Source organism: Desmodus rotundus, chromosome 7 (genome assembly GCF_022682495.2).
Source record: "Desmodus rotundus isolate HL8 chromosome 7, HLdesRot8A.1, whole genome shotgun sequence".
Classification (NCBI taxonomy): Eukaryota; Metazoa; Chordata; class Mammalia; order Chiroptera; family Phyllostomidae; genus Desmodus; species Desmodus rotundus.
The window spans coordinates 101819675-101841303 of NC_071393.1; the positions used below are offsets into that span (position 1 = coordinate 101819675).

Here is a 21629-nt window from a genome sequence, read left to right on the forward strand (position 1 = left end):
ATGGCCCATGTTAACAGCTGGCCCTGGAGTTAAGGCTAAGCTAGCATCCGGTTCCATCACTAACTAGCTTAGGCAAAGCACTCTCTACCTCAGTCTTCTCAGCTGCAAAATGGGCACGAAAAAGTGCTCTAAGGAGTCAAAGAGATAATCTGAGTGTTCAGCATTATGCAGGTAAGTGGTAGTTGTTATTATTATGATTACAATCAAGATTGGGGCTTTTGCTAAATTATGTGCCCCATGCACCCCATGCACATCAGAGGTTAAAAAGAAATAACTTGCTTTTAAAAAACAGACTACAGTAAAGGAAAAATAGTAACTTTGCAGTGGAGAAACCTGGCAGACAGTATCTTAACCATGTAATCCAGGTTAATTTCACCAATACTAAGACATATTTGATACTGTGTAGCTCCTGATATAATGAGAAGGGCACACCACCTCTGCGGTATTCTCCCCCAAAATCTGTACCTGCAGTCTAGTCACCAGACAGATGCAGAGACATTCTACAAAATACCCAAATACGTACTCTTCAAACAACACGTGGGAAGACTGAGGAGCTGTCATAGTTAGAGGAGACTAGCATGACAACTAAATGCAATGAAAAAAACCAATATCCTAGTAACCTCTGCAGTTTAGGCAATAGTATTTGTGCCAATATTAACTTCTTAAGTGTTGATAACATTAAAGGAAGCTGGGAACGAGTATACGGAAACTCTCTGTGCCGTGTAATTATTCTCTAAGTCTAAAATCATTTCATCGAGGACAGTGGAGCCAAACAGGGCAGACCATGGAGGGGCAGAGCAGAGCCCTCTATCCCAAGAAGGGCCTGGCCCCAGGGCTGGTCTACAGGCGTGGGGCTTCACAATTGAGCTGTTTTGCACTGAATAAAGTTTCCTCCTTCTCTGCACACTCCCCCAAAGCAAACAAATAATTTCAAAATAAAAACTAAAAAAATAGGCAATATTTATCAACTACAATGTATAAGCAATGGAGAATACTCAGAATAACGACCAATAGATGCGCTAACATGGCTGAATCTCCAACTCAGTGAAATAGCCACATACACACCCAGAGGAAAACAATGTGTGAGATTCTAGGAAAGGCAAATATAGTGCCAACAAGCGGACAGATGATTTACCAGGGACCAGAAAGGTGGGACAGAGGATTGGCCACAAAAGAGTAAAAAGACTTTTTTGGGTGATGGAAAAAAATCTATACCTTCACCACACTGGTGGCTATTCAACTGTATGCATCTGTCAAAACTCAAATTGCACACATACAGTTGGTGAGTTTTCCTAAAGTTAAGTTATACTTAATAGAACTTGCAAAATAATTTTTTAAAAACTGAGTATATTATGCAAATTTTTGTGGAGAGGGGGAAGATATGAACATATACACATACATAGGGTTATCTTAAAAAATAAACACTAAAAGAATAAATTAAAAAGCGTACCCATAAAGGACTAACAGAACAGGAGGGAAGAGATACGGATGGAAGTGAGACATCTTCAAATATAATTTGTTATAGTTTTGACTTTGAAATAATGTAAATGTTGTTACACAGTCAAAATTAGACACAAAAGAACAAAACTAGTGACCCTCACGTGTCTGAATGTTCTGTGTGGCAATGGAACACTAATGTTGCCTATATCCCATTTCATTAAAACGAACCCAGACTATAAACTTGACCTAGCCAAGTCATTTTTCTTCAACAATAATAAAGTTTCCCCGCTATATTTATGTTTTGCTTCAACAAATCTGAAAGCTACCATCTGTGACTAATAAGAACAAAACACTATCACAGATTGTTTTAATTTCCTGCCTGTTATCAGCAGCAAGAAGGTAACCTTGGAGACAAGGATTTATGGCATTCTATTTCCTACTGTAGGTTATAACCAATAAAGAAAACCAAAGTAGCCTCCAGAAGTTAAAGGTCTGTCTATACCAACGCCACACACACATGCACAGCACACAAAAGCGTACCATTCTCGTGTCATTAATGACATCGGGTGTCATTAATGATGCCGGGCAGCCATCTCTCAAGTACCTAGATCCTTCCTAACAGTACAGTAAGGCAGGCCCAGGTGGGACCGCCCAGCACCTATTTATGCACCGTTTGACACATGGGTTCTCAGACTCCCCCAGGGGGCTTGTTAAAACCCAGGTCACTGGACCCCACCCACACAGCATCTGATTTAGTAGGTCTGGATGGGCCTGAGAACTTGCATTTTTAACAAGTCCCCAGAAGACACTAATGCTCCTGGTTCGGGAACCACACTTTGAGGGACCCTGTTTTGACATGTTTCATGGTTTGGGCTGCGACATAGAATCTTCACACCTTCAAAATGCTCCTGCTCAAACAAAATATATATTAAGAAACAGGTTTATGCCGGGGTAGGGGGAGGTAAAAGGAAATCCCGGGATATTCCCCACAAAAGGAAAATCGTATCTAACGGAGTTTCTTTTGAATGAGTGACAATAGGAATTAGCACCATCTAGGCTGTTTGGTGACCAGCACGAGACATTAGTGATCTGCAAGGGAACCAGAATCTCACACCTGATGCTTCCTCCTGGAAGGGTGGTGTCAAAAGACAACAGAAGGAGAGTTGGGACACTGACCGGGCATCCATCTTCAGGGGGGAGGAAAAAGAGAACGGGGTCTCCCTGCTGGTTTTAGAATTAAGAGAGAACACGACACAGAAAGCAAGACCTAAAAAGGCATTAAGGCTCTCTGCTCTTGACTGGAATGAAATCAACTCAAGTTGCTAATAAAGATAAGCCCACCCCGATTTACTGCAGAAAGGTCTGAATCGCTGGCCCAAACCCTCCCAACATGAGAGCCTCATCTACCAGCATACAGACCTTATTTCATTCCACCTCTTGGTGCCACTGTTAGATGTGCTAATTTCTTCTGACCTTGGAAGAAAGCATTGCAGCTTAAGGCTTTGGAGTTTCCACACAGCGTCCTGTACGCCACACACAGAGCTAGAGTTAAACACAGATCTTCCATTTTATCCAATTAATGTGTCAGTCTTTACCCTGTGATTACTTCCTTAAAATAGATTAAAATAAGAGGCCCAAACACACTCATGTGGCCAAATGAACATAAGAATTCTTATTGCAGCATTATGGATAATAGCAAAAATCAGACTTTCAATGGGTATCAGAAAAATGATACACAGTTTGGGCAGAGTCATACAATAAAAATACGAACCAGCAGTGCAAGTGAGTGAATCGGAGCTGCATTTATAGTTTTCTGAAACAAAGTCCAATGAAAAGAGCACGTGCCAGAAGCAGTAACAGGTATATACAGCATGATCCACGTACACGAAGTGGAAACAATACTGCCCGTTGTCTGTGGTCATACACATACATGAAGTATCAAAGTAAGCGTGAGAGCTAGCCATCAGATTCGGGGTAGTGGTTAACTCTGTGGATGGAGGGGAACAGGATCTGTATTTTTTTAAAGCGATATAGCAAAATATTAAGATTTGTTAAAACTGGATGACTGTTGACTAAACTAGTTCTTTATGCTTTTTCTTACATATTTGAGACATTTCATTAATTAAAAAATTTTAATTGAAGTGTCTACACATGCTGGTGTTTTCTTTTTTTCTTGAGAAATAAAGAAACTGGGGCTACCTTTGCACAGAAGGACAGGGTCCAGAGGAGGGTGACATGGGACGGACACAGCCTGCTTCTTGCAGCCCTGCAAACTGCTTCAGAAACCTCCCTAAATAAAGGCAGTCGGCAAAGGAAACACCGGCTTCTGCCCTGAGGGTGGCGTTGAAACTTTTTGCTTTCAACCTCCCGTTTGGAAAAATTTGTCCTAGGAGTAAGAGCAACAGCAATGTTAAAACCAATTAAAAGAGGGAAGAAAATCACTATGCTGCTTTCAATTCCATCATGAGGGTTTACCTCTTGTTATCACTCCCAATACTTTCTGCACTTAAGACAAAGCTAACATTTGTAAAACTTGGCCAAAATAAGCATGAACCCACAGACTAGCTGCACTAAACGTTCCACAGACTAAACATAACGGCAGAAAGTGAGAAGGGTTCAGACAAGTGTCTCCACCGTCTGCAGAAGGAGGCAGAGCTGCAGCGCGGCTTTGACACGCTCCAGGAACTTACTTCACAAACTGCAACTGTGTCGGCAGGAAAGACCCAGGCATTGCAAAGAAGGTAAAAACTTGGTTATTTTGGGAATTTCCATTCCTGTCATCCTTGGCAAGTAAATTTCCATGTTGCTTTTAAATAATTAAAATGTAGGGAAGACAATGTGGATGACCCTTGAGGGTGTATGCTAAGTGAAACAGGTAAGCCAGACAAAGACTGCTTGATCTCACTTCCATGTAGACTCTAAAAACACCAAACTCACAGAAACACAGCAGAGTGGTGGTTACAAGGCGCTGGGAGGATGGGGGAGATGGGCAGATGGTCAAAGAACACAAACTTCCAGGTAGAAGAGGAATAAATTCTGGGGATTTAATGCACAGCTTTTTAATTGTAGTTAGCAATACTGTATTATGTACTTAAAAGTTGCTAGGAGAGTAGAACTTAAATGATTTCAGCACAAAAAAGAAATGGTAATTATGTAATGCAATAAAGGTGTCAGCTAATGCTATGATGGTAATCATTTTGCAATATGTAAGTGCATCAAATCAACAAACTGATTGTACACCTTAAACTTAATGCTGCATGTCAACTATATCTTAATAAAGCTAGAAAAAATATATAGCTCAGACTGTTGAAATAAATGTACTGGCTGCCCTCAGAATAGTAGTGGTAGGCATGTGTCATTCAGCAAATACAGTACTAGTGAGCTACTCCCATCCTCTCCGCTGGCCTGGTCAACAACGTGACATCTACTGGTGAGGGACAAGGTGTTGCATATGAAGTTACGCTTATTAAATAAGGCTTTTCCCTGATTACAGGAGTAATGTTCATTGTAGTTTATTTATAAGATAATGAAATAGAGAAATGAAAAAATGGAAGCACATACAATCTCTCTACCCAGGCACCATTACTTAACCGGCTCTCAGGGAACTGCATGCACAAAGGTACAAGAAGTAGAACGGTAAAGTACAGGAGGATGGATTAAGAGTTCAGAGACCTGCGTTCTCATTCGAGCTGTGTGCAGACTGTGACCTGGGCTAGAGGGCCCTCAAGGTAACCGGATAGTTTTGGAGACAGAGTTTAACAGAACTCCCAGGTTCCTGGCTTGCACAACTTGGGGTGTTGGAAATTGATACCAAATTTCAGCAGTTACCCACCCACCCTCACTGGTCAGCCTTTGAGATGCACATCCTAATGGCTAGAGGCTTTCCATACTGAGGTAGGGAAAATCCCGTTTTAAACTATTCAAATTTATTCACTGATAAAACTGATAGTCTCAGTTTACTACTCTGAAAACTTGTGGTAGACCAGAATTAGAGCCTTAGAAGGCTATCTAAGGAAGGAAACAAAGTGCATATTCAAGGAATCATTTGAAAAAAAACCAGGCATACTTGCCAAATTTAGTTTTTTAATTGGATAATTTCGTGTATCTTTCACAATCCAGCTGTGAAACTGAAACTGGAATTTACAAAACAGACGGTGGTAAGAAGGTCGGGTTCACAGCAGTCCTAAAGAAAGAACACACCTCTCTGATAAATTACGCGTTCGCTTCAAAAGCCTTTAATGGGCTCACCCCTTATCATTCTACATTCACTTGTGCCATGAGATTTCTCACACAGATTAATATTACGGGCCCATCTGCAATTCTCTCTGATGAATACGTACCAACAGAGTCTGCTGGCCGCCATCATTAGCGAAAAGTGATTATGGGAGAAGGATGATCTTGTAGAACAGTGGCTCCCAAATATGGCCAACCTTAGGGAGCTTTGGAAACTACAGCTTCCGCAAAGCCACCCTGAGAAAGTCTGATTCACTGGGGGTGAACCCAGGACTGTGGCTTTTTAAAACCCAAGCAATTCTGATGACCAGTCAGGCTGCGAGCATAGGTTCTTGAGGGGTGAGAGAGGATGAGTATTGAAAACAGACTCCAACTGGCCCTAACTGGCAGCTTAGCAAGGACAAAGAGTGGGCACTATAATTCCTCACCATAAACCCTCACTACAGTCACCAAATCAGAGGGTGACAATTCGTGCAGAATACTATGAGGTCTGCACACCCATTGAAAAGTAGGCGGCTGGGCACAGAGACTGAAGTTGGGGGTGGGGGTGACAACGGGGAGACAAGGGGAAGAAGCTGGAGCCGACTTTCCCTAGAGCAGGCAGCAGAAAGGAACCAGTGAAAAGAAAGGAAGGAGGACCTTTGGCGGGAAGAGGGGGAGGGAAATGGGGACATCTGTAATAGTGTCAACAATAAAAATAAAGGAAAAAAAAAAACATTAAAAAGAAAGAAAGTTGTAGCCTCTACTTTGCAACAGTTTTTCTACGTTGGTGATTGTGAACAACCAAGGTGGGGAGTAGTACTACAAATTGAGCAATGGCATAAATATATGATATATATCTGAAACCTATATTTTTATTAACCAATGTCACCTGATCAACAAAATTATAGAAAAAAGAGAGGGAAGTCAGGGATTTGAAGCTCAAAAAACAAAACAAACAACAACAAAACTCCTGTGAATCCGAACAGCCACAGTTGGAACCCTTTCCGTTACTGGTCAGTATTTTTAGATAGAACCTGATCCTAAGCCTAATGTGGGCTTGATTCTGGAAAGTAAATCTTTTCACAACTGCCTCGGCGCACAGAGCCTTTTTAAAAATAGAGACTCCCTAAAGTCTCGTGTTCGCATGGTCGCACACTATGCTTAGATGTTCCAGTATCTAACACGGCCACAGTCGTCTTGATAACCAAAGTCGTTTTTTCCCCCATCTTTAGAAACATAACCGGGATCACCACACCCAGCAGGTCTCAGGCTATCGTGTGTGCCGAAGAACATTCCCTTTCTTTCATACCTGAATGTAGTACGTCTATTTCAGATTGTATATTGTGTTTGTATATTTATGCTGTGATTCACAGTAGCTTCTCATATTATGGAATTGATGTGCATTGAACGTAAACGTAAGTAAAAAGAAATGGCTGAATAATAATAATAATGCACTTGCTGCCATCAGGCTTCTGATGCACCTATTTGCAGAAGTGGAATCACTGGGTCATAAGGCAGTTCCATTTTTAATTTTTTGAGGTACTTCCACACTGCTTTCCACAGTGGCTGCATTGATCTGCATTCCCACCAGCAGCACACGAGGGTTCCCTCTTCTCCACATCCTCGCCAGCACTTGTTTGTTGATCTATTGATGATAGCCTTTCTGACAGGTGTGAGGTGATACCTTTTTTTTAAGGTTTTATTTATTTATTTTTAGAGAGAGGGGAAGGGAGGGACAAAGAGGGAGAGAAACATCAATGTGTGGCTGCCTCTTGCGTGTCCCCGACCAGGGACCTGGCCCGCAGCCCTTTGGTTCACAGGCCAGCGCTCGGTCCACTGAGCCACACCAGCAGGGTGTGAGGTGGTATCTTATTGTAGTTCCATTTTGCATTTATCTGACGATTTGTGACGGGAGCATCTTTTCATGTCTAGGGGCCATCTTATGTCCTCTTTGGAGAAGTGTCTATTCAGGTCCTTTGCCCATTTTTTAATTGGATTTTTGGTGTGGAGTTGAGTAAGTTCTTTATAAATTTTGGATGTGAACCCCTTATCAGATGTATCGCCGGCAGATATGGTCTCCCATTCAGTGGGCTGTCTATTCATTTTGTTGATGGTTTCCTTTGATGTGCAAAATACTTTTTAGTTTGATATAGTCCCATTTGTTTATTTTTTCTTTTGTCTCCCTTGCTTCACAGTTTGGATTTTTTTTTAAGTATGTACAGAAAGAGTATAAAAGTTTTTCTAAATTTAATGTAGGTAAGTCTTCACTTCCCAAATACAATTTATAGGTTTGGCTCCTTCACATATTTACCTTTTCAGTTTTAAGATTTGTCAATTTTACCTTCAAAACAGATAACTTTTTAAACTGTAAAAACTACTTAACATACGCAGAAATAAAAAGCATTTTGAAGTTAGTTGAGGTCAATATACTTCTACTCTTTGGAATTAGTTTAGCTAAATAAATCTGGTGCTTTGGTTGAATAGGAATAGGTGATAAGTACATAAGCATAATGTACTCATTAGGCTTGGATTTGGGGTAGATTTCAATCCCTCATCGCCCTGGCACATATCAGTTACCACACAAAAAGTCAAATTCAATGTCAAATCCAGAGCCTCAAAGGAAAGAGTTCAGTTCCCAAGAGAACAGTGATAGCTTAATAATGTAAAACTTTATCTAGAGTTACACGGGCATTAAATTAGTGCCGTGAAGCAATACACTGAGGATTTGCAGAAACGCCTGGAAGTTCCTTCTAATGTACATATAAACAGAGCCCTGAAAGCTGTTTACCTTACCTGGTTTATGGCCATATAACTTTAACGAACCAAATGAAAACCGACTCGGTTCCAAATCCCATCCTTCATCTCTAGATAACACAAAATGTATTGATTTTATGTGTCCATACTTCTGAAGCCACATTTAAGAAAATCATCTCTGAGCTAGTTTTGATTGTGTCTCCCTTCACCTTGTACATGAAACTCCGGCCGATTTGGTACTGGCATTTATCATCTAGGCCGACCCTGCGCAGCTCTTCAAAGCAACCAAATTTGGGATCCTTGACATTTTCTGTGTCAATAAAATTAGCTATGGAATGAGCACTTTCAATGAAGACCTATCTTTTCCCTTGTCACAGTGGATATCTAGAGGCCATTTCAATTGGATTTAGAAGATGAAGAAGTATAGACATTTCCTGGCCCAAAACTCTTTACAGTGGAGATGTGGAAGAGAGACTAAGATCATGAAGAGACTGGGTGTTGACTGCAGAGCACCGCCACTTGTCTCCGTGGTGGCATTCGCTGGACTTGGGATGGTCAAAGTACTGTGGGAGGTGTTACTTGAAGGTGTTACAGCAGTTGTTTGATTTGAATAAATCTTCGTGGGTCGGAGCAGAGCCAGAAGCTGCAGCCCCAGTCCGAGCCTGGCGGTCTAGCTCCACCCACGTCCGCTCCCTGGGTTTGTGGTGTGTCTCAGGGAATGCCGGGTGCATGGTGAATCCCTGGCTCCCAGCGGCACAGGCAAGGTCAGCAGCAAGTTTTATTAATCAGAATAATACTTGGTTATGAAAGTGACTCATGCTAAATAAATTCTGATTATGTTTATTAGATAATTTCTCACCTATACACTTAAACTCGTAGCCTGTCTAGTGTCTATTAGTTAAACTTTGTTTATGTATATATATATATATATATATAAAAATTCTTGTTTTCCTATCGCATGCAGATTGAAAGGAAAAGATGTACCATTTCTTTGTTGTATGTTGGATTATGTAGAAAATGCTTGTGAACAATTCAAAAATAAGATGAATAAAATTCACATGGGTGATTTGTGTAGTATCTTGACATTTGTTATTAATATGTAAAAGTTCACGTCCAAATAACACTACCAAAATGCTAGGTTTGATGTGTGCTCAATCTGAACCAGAGTTGATTGACACCTGTAAAATCTGTTGAAAATGCTTCTCTTGTGCCCTGGCTGGGTAGCTTGGTTGGTTAGAGCATTGTCCTAATACACCAAGGTTGCAGGTTCAATCCCCTGTCAGGGCACATACAAGAATCAACCAATGAATGCAACCAATGTATGTTTCTCTCTCTCTCTCTCTCTCTCTCTAATCAATCAATAAAAATTAAAAAATATATATCTGCTCCTCTTGTAAGGAAATACAGGAATTTTTAATTAACAAAAAAAAAAAGGTTGTACCCATATCCTAGAAAAGTCGTTTAAGAAACCGGTTAGGTCCTACAGGCACTCACTAGAAATCAGCTTCAAGGATAACATGATCAAGTTATCATAAGAGTTCCTGTACTAGTTTCTGAGATGGACACAAATATCAGACTGTGACCTCAAGAAACTTACGATCTTAGGAGACACGCGGCTTATGTGTAAAAATATTTGGAGAATGACTGGACCCTAAACTATAAAAGCAATAGTTTATATAAAGGAAAAATTATGGGCTAGGAGAAACAATATGGCTGTATTGAAGATAAAGATTTGACCCAGCCCTTAAGGATGAAAAGGAGGAGAGGAAGAAAGGGTTTTCTGGGGGAGATAAGGAAGAGAGCTAAGATGTGAGATAAAATACAGAAGTGAGAAACATCAGGCAGAAAGATTCCCTTTTATTTTGTAGCATTTTTCAAATTAAATGTTACCTTTAGTTCACGACCTTTCAAGCCCTGCCACACTCTGCATTAGTCAAAACAGTTACCCCTATTTTGCAGATGAGGAAACTGATGCTCTGTTTGGAAACATTGAGTTCTGCTGAGGGAAAGTCAACTAGTTAGTGCAAGAGCTGAGTTTCGACCCTTGTCCTCTGACCTCCAGATCAGAGCCAGCAGCCTACCAAAGAAGGGACTGAAGGGGAGGGCCCAGAAGGAGGGAAACTGGAGTTCCTGCAGGTCGCAGTCAGCCAGGAGGTGAGGGGGCCTGAAGTCAAGGACAGCAAAGGAGATGAAGAAAGGAAATCTTGTTTGTTAAAACAAAAGTAAAGTTAGTTAGAAACGTGGGGGCTAAGGAGAGAGAGCTCAGGAGAGCAGACAGAAAGAACAGCCAGAGGCTGCTAGGGCATAGAGTTTCTGTACCTCAGTCGCAAAATACTGTTTTATCAACTATTTATTTGGTTTATATGAGGAAAACTTAAGTAGTGTAATGCTACTTTGACATTTACTTTTGGAGAACAAACTGGAACAGTTTCAAAGGAAAAAAGAATCCCACTAAATCTACAAACTAATAAAAAGGTCTTTTTTAAAGAAGGAACTTCTCTATAGAAATTTATCCTAGGAAACCAGTCAAGAATTGCCTCTCAAACCAACCAGGGTCTTTAAATCTTCAACATCCAAGTGTTTTGTGCCTCCTGGTTATGATACAACATCAAGAAAAAAGCATTCTTGCTAAAAACGTTTCCCCTGAATTTAATTAAGTCTTTAGACCTAATTTCCAATTCTAGGAATATGAGGGATTAGAAAAACAAGCTAAATGGAAACAAGAAGAAAACAACCAGACTAATCCCAAAGGTGAATCATCTTAAAGGACAAGGGAGGATCTTGGATAATTAGTGTCGCGAAGGGGTGGGAGGGAAGGCAGCAGAGACTCTTCTAGGTTAAAATCTAACAGTAACATGCAAATGCATGGGCCTTGAGTGGGTCCTGGTTGGAACAAATCATGAGTAAAGAACATTCAGGACAACTGGAGTAGGAATGCAGATTAGGTATTAAATGATTTGAAGGAATTAATAGTTAATTTTACTAAGCATACTATAAGTGGTTAAGAAGAAAAACCCTTCCTAGGGTGACATTTCACCCCTGAACACATGTTTCTGATTTGCTCTCAGTAAAAGAACAGAATATGCCAAAATGGCAAAATGTTCATTTTGAATCTAAGTAGTAAGTATATCTGTCCATTACATAATGTTGTCTATATTTTGTTTGAAAATTTGACATAATAAAAAGTAAAAGTGAAGTAAAATGTCATGAATATTTGTTTTCTTGGTATTACTGTTCTACCATCTAACCCAACAGCTCCTCTTCTAGTTGAGATGAGGCCTTATTAACACACTAAACCTCACACGCCAGTATGACCAGCACCTGCTTATTCTTCTAGTAGATGTGCCTACCATATTCCTCAGGGGAAAATCTCTAAATAAAGGCTTTGTCTAATCAAAGGGGCCATGGGTTAGAACACCACAGACCCTAAAGGGCATAATACAAATGAAGAACCTTTTCCAAAATCTGCATCACCAGAAAAACAAGAGACCTGTTACCATAGAAACTATTTGAGTGGCTTGAGTGTTTCAAAGGAAAGCAGCACCTCTATCAAGGAAAAAAGTCTGAGGTCCTTGCTAGGACCTTACCTCTGAGCTGCTGAAAGGCTACAGCACGAGCAATGAGACAATACAGCCCGGCCTGCCCTTACTGGAGACCTCAGCAGGGCAATTCAGCTCCTAGTCCAGCTGCCTCTCCCTGTACACCAGATCCCTGAAAGTCTGGAAGTCACTTGTCGAGTCATAAACTAGTTAGTGGGGATGCTGTGACTAGTCCGGGCTAGTTGTTCTTCCCATGACATCAGGATGAGTCTTTGTTGACACACTAGCACAGTTTACAAAACAACAAAGGGACCTCAGAATTATATCGGTGAACAGAATTCCTAACACACCAAATGTGAAGCTAAAAGACTTGTGTCACCCTTTTTCCAAGCTGCTTCACTTCTAAAGGACCCTGCCTTCAAAGAGCTCCATGCACTGTAGTGAAAGGGAAATAGAAAGAAAGAGGTGGATATTAAAATGGAAGAAAAAACAGCAGTGATAAGCATGGCTTCCACTGAGGCAAATCCTGAAGTTACTGACAGCGGGAGGCTGTCTGCTAACTACTTGTGGCTGAAAGAAAAAATTGTTTCTGATGGGCATTCAGAGTGACACACCTCCATGGTTACCTGTGCCCTCACAGAGCCACTTGTATTTTGAAGGGGTGGTCAGTTAAAGAGGTATGAGCTACAGCAGCTCTCCCTTGAAGTAATCTGGAGTTCAGCAAGGTCCTCACTGAGTTTACAGCCTCTCGGTGGAAGTCCAGCACTCAGTGCCTTCAACACTGCTCATAAACATCTTACTACAAGCGCATAAACTACATAACAGGTATTGTTGTATTTGAAGCTATTTCAGGGAGGAATGTGTCATCTGCGGCATTTGGCAATGGCTTCTGTTGAACAGAGCTCTGATTCCTACTTAGAACAAATAAAAACTAATACACGTACATAAAACATATCATGCCTCACAGCAAGAGCCAGGTGCTCTTGGAAGAAGAGTGCTTCACTGAAACAGCATGTGGACCAGAACTGATCAAGAGCCAATTTCCTCACCTAAACCTGTTCACAGAACTCTAGACAGGCAATAGCTGTTGAGGAATTGGGGGAGGGGGGATTCTCTCAAGGTTAGCAACCCAAACCCAAAAAGACAGTACGGAAAGATTAAAGGAAGAGAGCAGATAATTAAGACCAAATATTGCAGAACAGCCTCAGGTAGGACTTTTGCTTCGGTCTCCAGCTCCAGTGTGGGGATGAGAGAGTGGTTTTTCAAGATACCATGCACTAAACTAAAATATTAAACTGCACCAGTGAGGAGATAGTGATGGAAAAATAGGGAAAAAATGCAGACAAGTGGCTGGAACATAGTAACACCTCACACCCACAGTGAGGAAAGACAAGAGAAACTCAGTCAAGTGTTTTCAGAAGAAGAGACCTATTCAATCTTAGTAAAATCACATTGGCACCAATAATTGAAGCAGGAGAAGCTAAGAGGCAAGGCATCCAATTGAGAAGTTACTGTACTTTAGGGGAGAGATGATTAAGAGGCAGAACAAGAGAAGATAAGATAGTCTAAAGATTTAGAGCAAAAGTAACCAAGGGGATTAACAAGAAAAAAAGACTCACAGATAAAACAAGGAACCAGATTGCTCAACCAAATAGCAATGTGTGTTCAATTAAAGTTCATTAGAAAGGCTAACTGGCCAGAACGGGGCTTTAAAACATCAGAGAACAAAGCCAACCCTAATGCCTTCCACACTGATCTTTAAAAAGTTTAAAATAAACCTAACTGCTTTGAAAGCTCCATTTAAGTTTAACTTTATGGTAGAGACAACTATGAATATTAGTGTATTCTTTTTATTCCAGAACACTTAGACCATAATCCTCTCTAAACCAACATGGACTATTTCTTTTTTAAAAAAAATTTTTTTTTCCTTCTACGTCCAGCTCAAAAACTACCTCTTCCATAGTCATCATTGGTTTCCCGTCTCTCTGGCAGAGAATTCTGGTCCCTTCTAGCACAGACCACAGGCTCCTTGAAGGCCAAGACCTGGCCAGCGGGCTTTGTTTCCCCTTTAATAGCTGGCATGGGTTCATTCATAGAGCTGGTGTTTGATAAATACACACACAGTTAGTACATCTTCAATTCTAAGGATTTCTTAAAATAAGGAAATAAAAATACAATAGATGTAAATGTAAGAATATACAATATTTGCCCCAGCTGTGTGGGTCAGCTGGTTGGAGTGTCGTCTCATACACCAAAAGGTTGTGGTTCTGATTCCCAGTCAGAGCACATACCTAGGTTGCAAGTTTGAACTTGGTTGGGGTGCGTATAGGAGGCAACCAATCGATGTTTCTCTCTCACATTGATATTTCTCTCTTTCTCTCTCTCAAATCAATAAACGCGTCTTTGGGTGAGGGTCATACATATGCAACATTCTACAGAAAGAATTAGTGGCTCAACAAGGACCAAACGGGTCTCTTCTAAATTCGAAATGATGTTCATGATAAACCTGGAAGACATTATGCTAAGTGAAATAAGCCAGTCATGAAGGACAAATATGGCACGTTTCCACTCGTATGAGGTACCCAGAACAGTCAAATGCACATGGAAAGTAGCATGGTGGGCGCCAAGGGCTGGGAGCAAAGGGGAATAGGGTGTTACTGGTTAACGAGTTTCGGTCTGGGATGATGAAAACCTTCTGGAGACGGTGGTGGTGATGGTTGCCCAGCAATGCGAATGTACTTAATGCCAATAAACCGCTTAAAAATGGTAATTTTCTGTTACATGCATTTTGCCACAATAAAGAGTAACGGAAAAGAATACACAACACTCAGCTATACGCACTTTGACATAGTTGCAAACATACAGTGGGGAGCACGATTCAGATATGTCAGAACTGATGGAACTTAATTAGGTTGTGTTATGTTTGCCTAATTGTTCAAAAAAGAGAATGAATGTGTATCTCTGAAATATACATACAGCTGTAGTTACAGGCAACTTATTACTTTAAGTGAAGGGAAACAATAAGAATGTGTAACTGCACTTAACAAAAAGTACAAGTTCTAAAAACATATTTAAAATGGAACTGAAAAGTTTCCAAACAGTAAAATCATTAAAACAGACTTTCATTTATAAAGTATGAATGACCACAACCTAATTAAATGTGCTTAGACAAAATATGTAAAATTTTGGTTTTCAAATATCTCCCTCCAAAAAGTGTGGGGAAGGTTTGTTAGTTATTGATCTACCTTACAACTGAATGTAATTTAGCTAAATTTTTTGCAATCTTTCATGAATTCCTCTGATCAAAAACTTTGTGAAATATCTTTAAGTAACAATGTGAAGAAATGCCTCAAAATTAAAACTACTTGGCTTTCTCTTTGCCAGAATTCAGGAAGAAAAGCAAAATTCCTATGTCTTATAATTCTTACATATTACTTGGTTCTTCACGTGAAATTCTAACATAGGCCCCTAAAACCGGAGGGGGCACCATGTCTGTCAGAACAGGAATGCTGGTCACACACACCTGAGTTCCGAGCTGCGACATCTGGCAAGTGACTTAACCTGAGCCTCCTCAGTTTCCACCTCATTCAAATGCGAATGAACTCCAAGTGGACAGGAGGATCACGTGAGGTCACAGGTGCACAACCTGGCCTGCCTTTCCCAGACACTCTTCTCTCTGACACCTAAGGCTTTGGTTCACCAGCACCCACGTGTCACCCACCTTGATACACACCAAGGGGAAACTCACTTGATCCTGACAAGAAAAAACACCTCAGATTTTTTGTGTGTCCTATAATTTGTCAAATCACTCCCTAAAGGCCTACAGTCTGACTCGTGACCACCTTAAGCTATTGAAACTCCTAACATCACCTTCAGATCAGATCTGGTACTCACTGCTAACACGTACGGATGTCTATAGCATTTCATGTACGCTGGGCATTTCTCTTAGCACTTTATGTGTATGAACTCACTTAATCCTCACAATAACCCTAAAAGATGGATAAGTAATATACCATTAACAGCCTCATTTTACAGATGAGGCCGTTGAGGCACAGCTGTAACAGGATCTGAAGCCAGGCATTCTGGCTCAAGTCTACCCTCTCTCACACCTCTTCCTCTGGTTCCTTACCCCTTTTAAAACCAGTTTTGCCAACACACCCTTGGACCTCCTGCATCTAATACCCGCTTAGGGCTGTCTCTGCTGCTGCTTCTCTCTCTTCTTACTATCTGAATGCAGACATCTCCTAAAGCTTAGGTCACCTACCTCCTCCTCTCTCTCCTGGCTTCACTGTCAGCTTTATAATTCAAATTTAAATCTCTAGCCTTAAACCATCATGCCATCTCTTGGCCTGTTTAAGTCACTCCCTTTTCCTCTGTGCACATGCAAATTCCAACCGTCCATATTTGAAAATCTGTCTGGTTGCTTTCAGTGCATAACAAAACACCCCAGAATTTAGTGGTGTACAAGTGTTTTATGATGTCCTTGGACTTTTTCGGTCAGGAATTCACAGAGGGCATAGGGGATATGCCTGGCCTCTACTCCACAGTGTCTGGGGCCTCAGTGGGGACAACTGGTCAGCTGTGGGCTGGAATCACCTGGATGAGTCTTTACTCACATTTGCTACCTGGTGGGTGGAACCTCAGCTACAGCCATCAGCCAGAACACCCACATGTGACCTCTCCACGTGGTAGAGCTTCCTCACAGCACAGCATCCTCAGAGTAACTGGACTTTTTACATGGTGGATCAGGCTCCAAAGTGTCCCACATTCTTAAAACACTTTCCAATTCATCCAATCCCACGGTCCTTTCTCACGAAAGGAAGGAATATAGCAAGCTGCAGGTGATTTTTTTGCATACCTTATTTCTCATAAGAGCCCAGGCAAAGCAAGTTATTACCACTCTTCACAAAAAGGGGAAAATGACAATCAAGTTTAGAGACATGCCAGTAACTACACAATCAAGTGGCAAGGTCACACTCAAGTTCAGGCTCCTTCTATATGCATTAAAGATTACAATGACGATCAACCTTGCAAACACAGGAAGGTTGCCAACCTATTTTTCTCTAATTTCAGAGTAAAGATTTTCAATAACCAGGTTGTTCTTGCTGGCTCACCATTAGGATGCATTGTATTTCTTTCACTCCTAGATTTGAAACAACTTTGTCACAACACTATTGATTTTTCTATTTGAAAATACATGCACGTACTTCAAAAATCACGAACTGAAAATACCGTGGAAAGTCTTGCTTCTACTCTTGTCTGCCATCTGCCTAATTCATATTCCTAGTGACATGTAACTGTGTATCCTCCAGGCCAATATAATTTGTGTCAATCACTGTGTGTCCCCTTAAAGCCAATATAAATACTTGTCTCCCCCGCCCCCACCCCGACCTTTCCCTGCAAAGTAAGCATACCTCCTCATTCTAAGGGACTAGACATTTGGGTTGCCTCCATTCAAGGCTGCAGTAACTAACGTCAAGCGTACATCATTTCATGGAGGCAAGTATCTACATGTGATAAACTCCCAGAGGCAGGATTTTCCAGTAGGAAATATCCATTTGTATTAGACACTGCCAAATAATCAATCCTCCATAAAGACAGTTACACTCTCAACAGAGACATGTGTTTCCCTATAACTCTAATAACTTAACGCAGTATCAAATTTCTGGGCTTTTGTCAATCTAAAGGGAAGGGAAGGAGGGAAATGTAGCCCGGGGTGGTCTGTGTGCGTTTCTTATTGAGGGTGAGGTCAAGCATCTTTCTGTGTGTTTGAGTTCTTCATATTTATCTGTCTTGCCAATGTTTCAGTGGTGTTTTTGGCCTTTCTCTCACACTGATTTCCAGCACCTCTTTTTATCATCCTTTTGTGTGCAACGTGAGTGGAAATATTTCTTCCCATTTTGTCACTTGACTTCATTTGTGTTGGTATTTGACATGTGAAAATGCTGTTTTTATATAGTGAAAGTTACAATAATTTTATTTTATGGCTTCTAGATTGGGTCAAAATTAGGTAGATCTTCCCTGCAGAATTAGTATTAAAAATATAAAACCTTATATATTTTAAGCTGTATTTTAAATACTTTTAAACTTATCAAATACTTGCAAAGAAAGCCTGAAGAGTTCCCATATACCTTCTTTACAGAGCTCCAGTTAGTAAATTCAGAAAGAATTAAAGAACCAAAAGTCATTATTTTACAACTTGGAATAAGTACTAGATTTAGACAATCACCAATGGCTACTAAAACCAGTAGGCGAAAGGCTGGTTAAACTGCAATGGAACAGCAATAGAGTAAGCAGAGCTGGTCCATGACTGCCTCCCATTTTACCTGCCTTTGCTTTTTGAGGAAAAATCAGCCTTGACTTCCATCCACGGTTACGGTCGTGCCGCATCCCCAATGTCTCACCATTTCAGCAAGACAAATGATGACAGTAAGATGTCCTAGGAATGAGCCTTCCTAGAACCGTGGGTCATTATCCAACCTAGAGGTTGGTCATTAATGCATCCTTCAGACTGATTTACAACAAGGGTACAACATAGTACCCTTACTACATGGGATAGACTGATCTTCTCCAACCTACTCCACCTTTGTTTTTGGTGCTGGTGACCCAACTATTAGGCCCGCACAGTTTGAAAGGATAAGATACCCTGATACACTAAGTAGCAACATAAGAAAGTGGCTAAGAGTTCTGCCTTTGGGCTGCCTGGATTCAAGCACCAGCCCTACCATGAACCTGTCAACCTCTCTGCCTCAGTTTCCCTGTCACAAGTATAAAAGAACAGTGTTACCTTAAAATTGAGGATTAACTAAGATCATCCACATGAAGCACTTAGAGCACAGAAAGTATTCAGTTAGTGGCCACTAATAATTCTTAAATGGTCTGTGGACTTTTACATTGTGGTAAAATGTACATAAAATTCATCATTTTAACCATTTAACGCGTGCGATTCAGTGATATTGCAACCTTCCCCACTCTCTAGCCCCAGGACATTTAACACCCCAAAAGCAAACTTATACCCGTTCCACCCTCTTTCCAAGGCCCCAGCAACCCCTAATCTGCTTTCTGTCTCTAGGTCTACAGACTTTTTTTAAATCCCCACCCAAGGATACAATTACTGATTTTAGAGGCGGGGAGGAAGGGAGGGCGAAGGAGAGAGAAAGAAAGAGAGAGGGAGAGATGTGAAAGAGAAACATCCATCAGTTGCCTCCTATACACACCCCAATTGGGGATTGAACCCACAACCTAGATAATGTGCCCTGACTGGGATCGAATCCACAACCTTTTGGTGCACAGGACATCACTCCAATCAACTGAGCCACCCAGCCATGACAGTCCATAGATCTTTTAAAGAATAAAGGTAACTCTTGACTAAAGCAGTTTTCTAAGGTAGAATGAAGTGTTCTTTGGCATCATTAGTCCTGTGGCTCAGCAGACAAACTTCTGCTAACCATTTCTTTGGAAAACCTCGTGAGCCACTTAAGGAAATTCTGTGACCTATCTGGGGGTCAGAAATCCCTCTCTCCTGTGAAATCCATTGGGGCAAGATTCCCAAAGCCTGACCAGTGCAGTGACCATGGCTTTCACCATCCACAAGAGGCAGAATGAGCAAACTTCATCTATGAAGGTGTTTCTTCTTTAGTCGTGGAATATCACCAAAAAGTAGCATATTCATCAAATAAAAATGTTTATTCTTCAGTCCTTACATTTGAAATTCTGCTTTCAAAGCTCTAAACTTTTACCATCAAGGGATTAAACAAGTGAACTTGGACACATTCTTGGCTTTAGGATGTACTAAAATTTCCTTTTTGGGCCTCACCCTTCTCACACTCTGCTTTACCACCCTTCCTTTGGGGTGTGGAAGACTGGGCAAAAATAACTTTGTTCTTCTCAAGCACTATTCACGAACTTGCCAGACGCTCCATCAAGGAAATAACAGTGGCAGGGAGGTTACCTTTCAAGCAGCACTGTTATTCTTTGAGAAATAACAGAAGGCTTCTTAGGCCAAAGAAATAAATGTCACCACAAGGCACCAAAGATGTGAACTACAGATGTCCTTTGGTCCCAGCTGTATAAGTCAGAAGGTTTTCATTTTCTCTCCCTCTCCCTCTCCCTCTCCCCTTTCCTCCTCTTCCCTTCTCCCTCTCTTCCTCTCTCTCTATTGAAAACCAACACCGCTCAGTAGGCAGCAAAGTCTTCAGTCATTTCCTACTTCCTCTCCACCCCCAGCCCCCTACTTCACCTTGTCCTGGGTGAAAACCTGATCCTGAGTGATAGCACTGGGCCAATCGGGCTTATTTGGAGTGTATGTGGGAAGGGTGACAGAGAGTCTCAACTCAGTGTCCCAGAGTTCAGCAAACATCCCTGACTCCCACTTTATTGCTTTATTGACCTGGATTGAACCTACAATCCAGACTCTCAGGACATCGCTCTAACCAACTGAGCACCCGGCCAGGGCTTTAAGCAGCAAATTAGTCCCAGAAACCTCACACCTCAAACTCCGGGAATCCTGTGCCCAGAACTGCACCAAATTCTGGAAGAGTCCTGAGCTGAAGTGAATTCGATGTGGAGCAAAGAGAATTACAACTTTCCCAAGTCCCGGGTGCCTGGCAAGTCAGAGAGAGTGAAGGTCCCCGAGTTCGCGGTGAAGGATCGCCCCGGGCACTCCAAACACACGAAGCCAAAGGTGAGACCTCAAGAGAAGAGACGACCTAGGAAGCAGTCACTTCCGCAAGCGCCCAGATGATCCTCACCATGGGTTCAGCAGGTGCCTCAAGCATCCTGCCCTGGGCAACTCAGTGACCGCAGTCTCGACAACCCGCAGCCTGCGTGCTGGGAGCCGGGGGATCTCTCGAGGGCGGCTGCAGCGGGCACCCAGGTGGAGAGGCCGCTCCCCCCCAGAGCGCCCGAAATGCGTCCCACGGAGGCCCTTGCCTTAGCGGGCAGCAGGGCCAGGGCCGAGGGTGGGGCTCGGAAAGTGACAGCACTTGGCTCCCTCTGCCAAGAGTGAGTCGACTCGAAACTTCCCGGAGCCCGCGCGCTCTTCCTGCAGCCACCTCCCCGGCTCCCCGCAGGTGGAAGCAGCCCGCGCCCCACGCGACCGGCGGGCTCACTGACCTGAGATGGTCTCCTGGTAGCCCTTGGTGAAGAACTGCATGGCCGTGGCCGCCCTCCAGGGCGTCTTGAGCAGCCCCTGCCGCTGGGGGTCTTCACCCAGCGAGCGCAGGATAGACGAGTAGGCGGCTGCCAGGTTGGGGAGGTTCGGCTCGTTATCCTCCTCGCTGCGGGGCCGCTCGCCCTTCCAGTTGTCCGCCAGCTGGGCTCTCTTGGTCTCGGGCCGGGGCGACTTCTCCGCGGATCCGCTCGGCCCCGGCCGCGGCGGCTCCCCCTCCAGGCACCCATTGCTGAACCTGGGGTCCCGCGGCTGCGCCGGCGCTCGCACCGGGCCCTTCTCCATGGACCCGCCGCTGCCACTGGGGAGGAACCTTGGCACGTTTCAGGGGCTGCGATTAAACTTCGCTGGAGGCCGCGGGCAATGGGCTGTGGCAGGAGAATCCAGAGGAAGGTAGGCTACGGGTGGGTGAAATGTGACAGGGACAGCCCGGAGCTCTTTTTTATGGGCTAGACGCTCGGCTGGCGCCGCGGGGCATTCCGATTGGTGGGTGCTGCCCTGCGTCACGGGCC

The 21629-nt window shown here is 42.5% G+C and overlaps 1 protein-coding gene across 1 annotated transcript in view; it reads right to left on the reverse strand.

The window, feature by feature from the left end:
• GCH1 (GTP cyclohydrolase 1) overlaps positions 1-21554 on the reverse strand; it is a 39446-nt gene extending 17892 nt beyond the window's left edge. Inside the window, exon 1 of the mRNA XM_024567802.4 lies at positions 21063-21554. Within this exon, the coding sequence (XP_024423570.2) occupies positions 21063-21402 (340 nt within the window). The 5' untranslated portion in view covers positions 21403-21554. The remainder of the gene's footprint in view (positions 1-21062) is intronic.
• Positions 21555-21629: the final 75 nt, after the last annotated feature.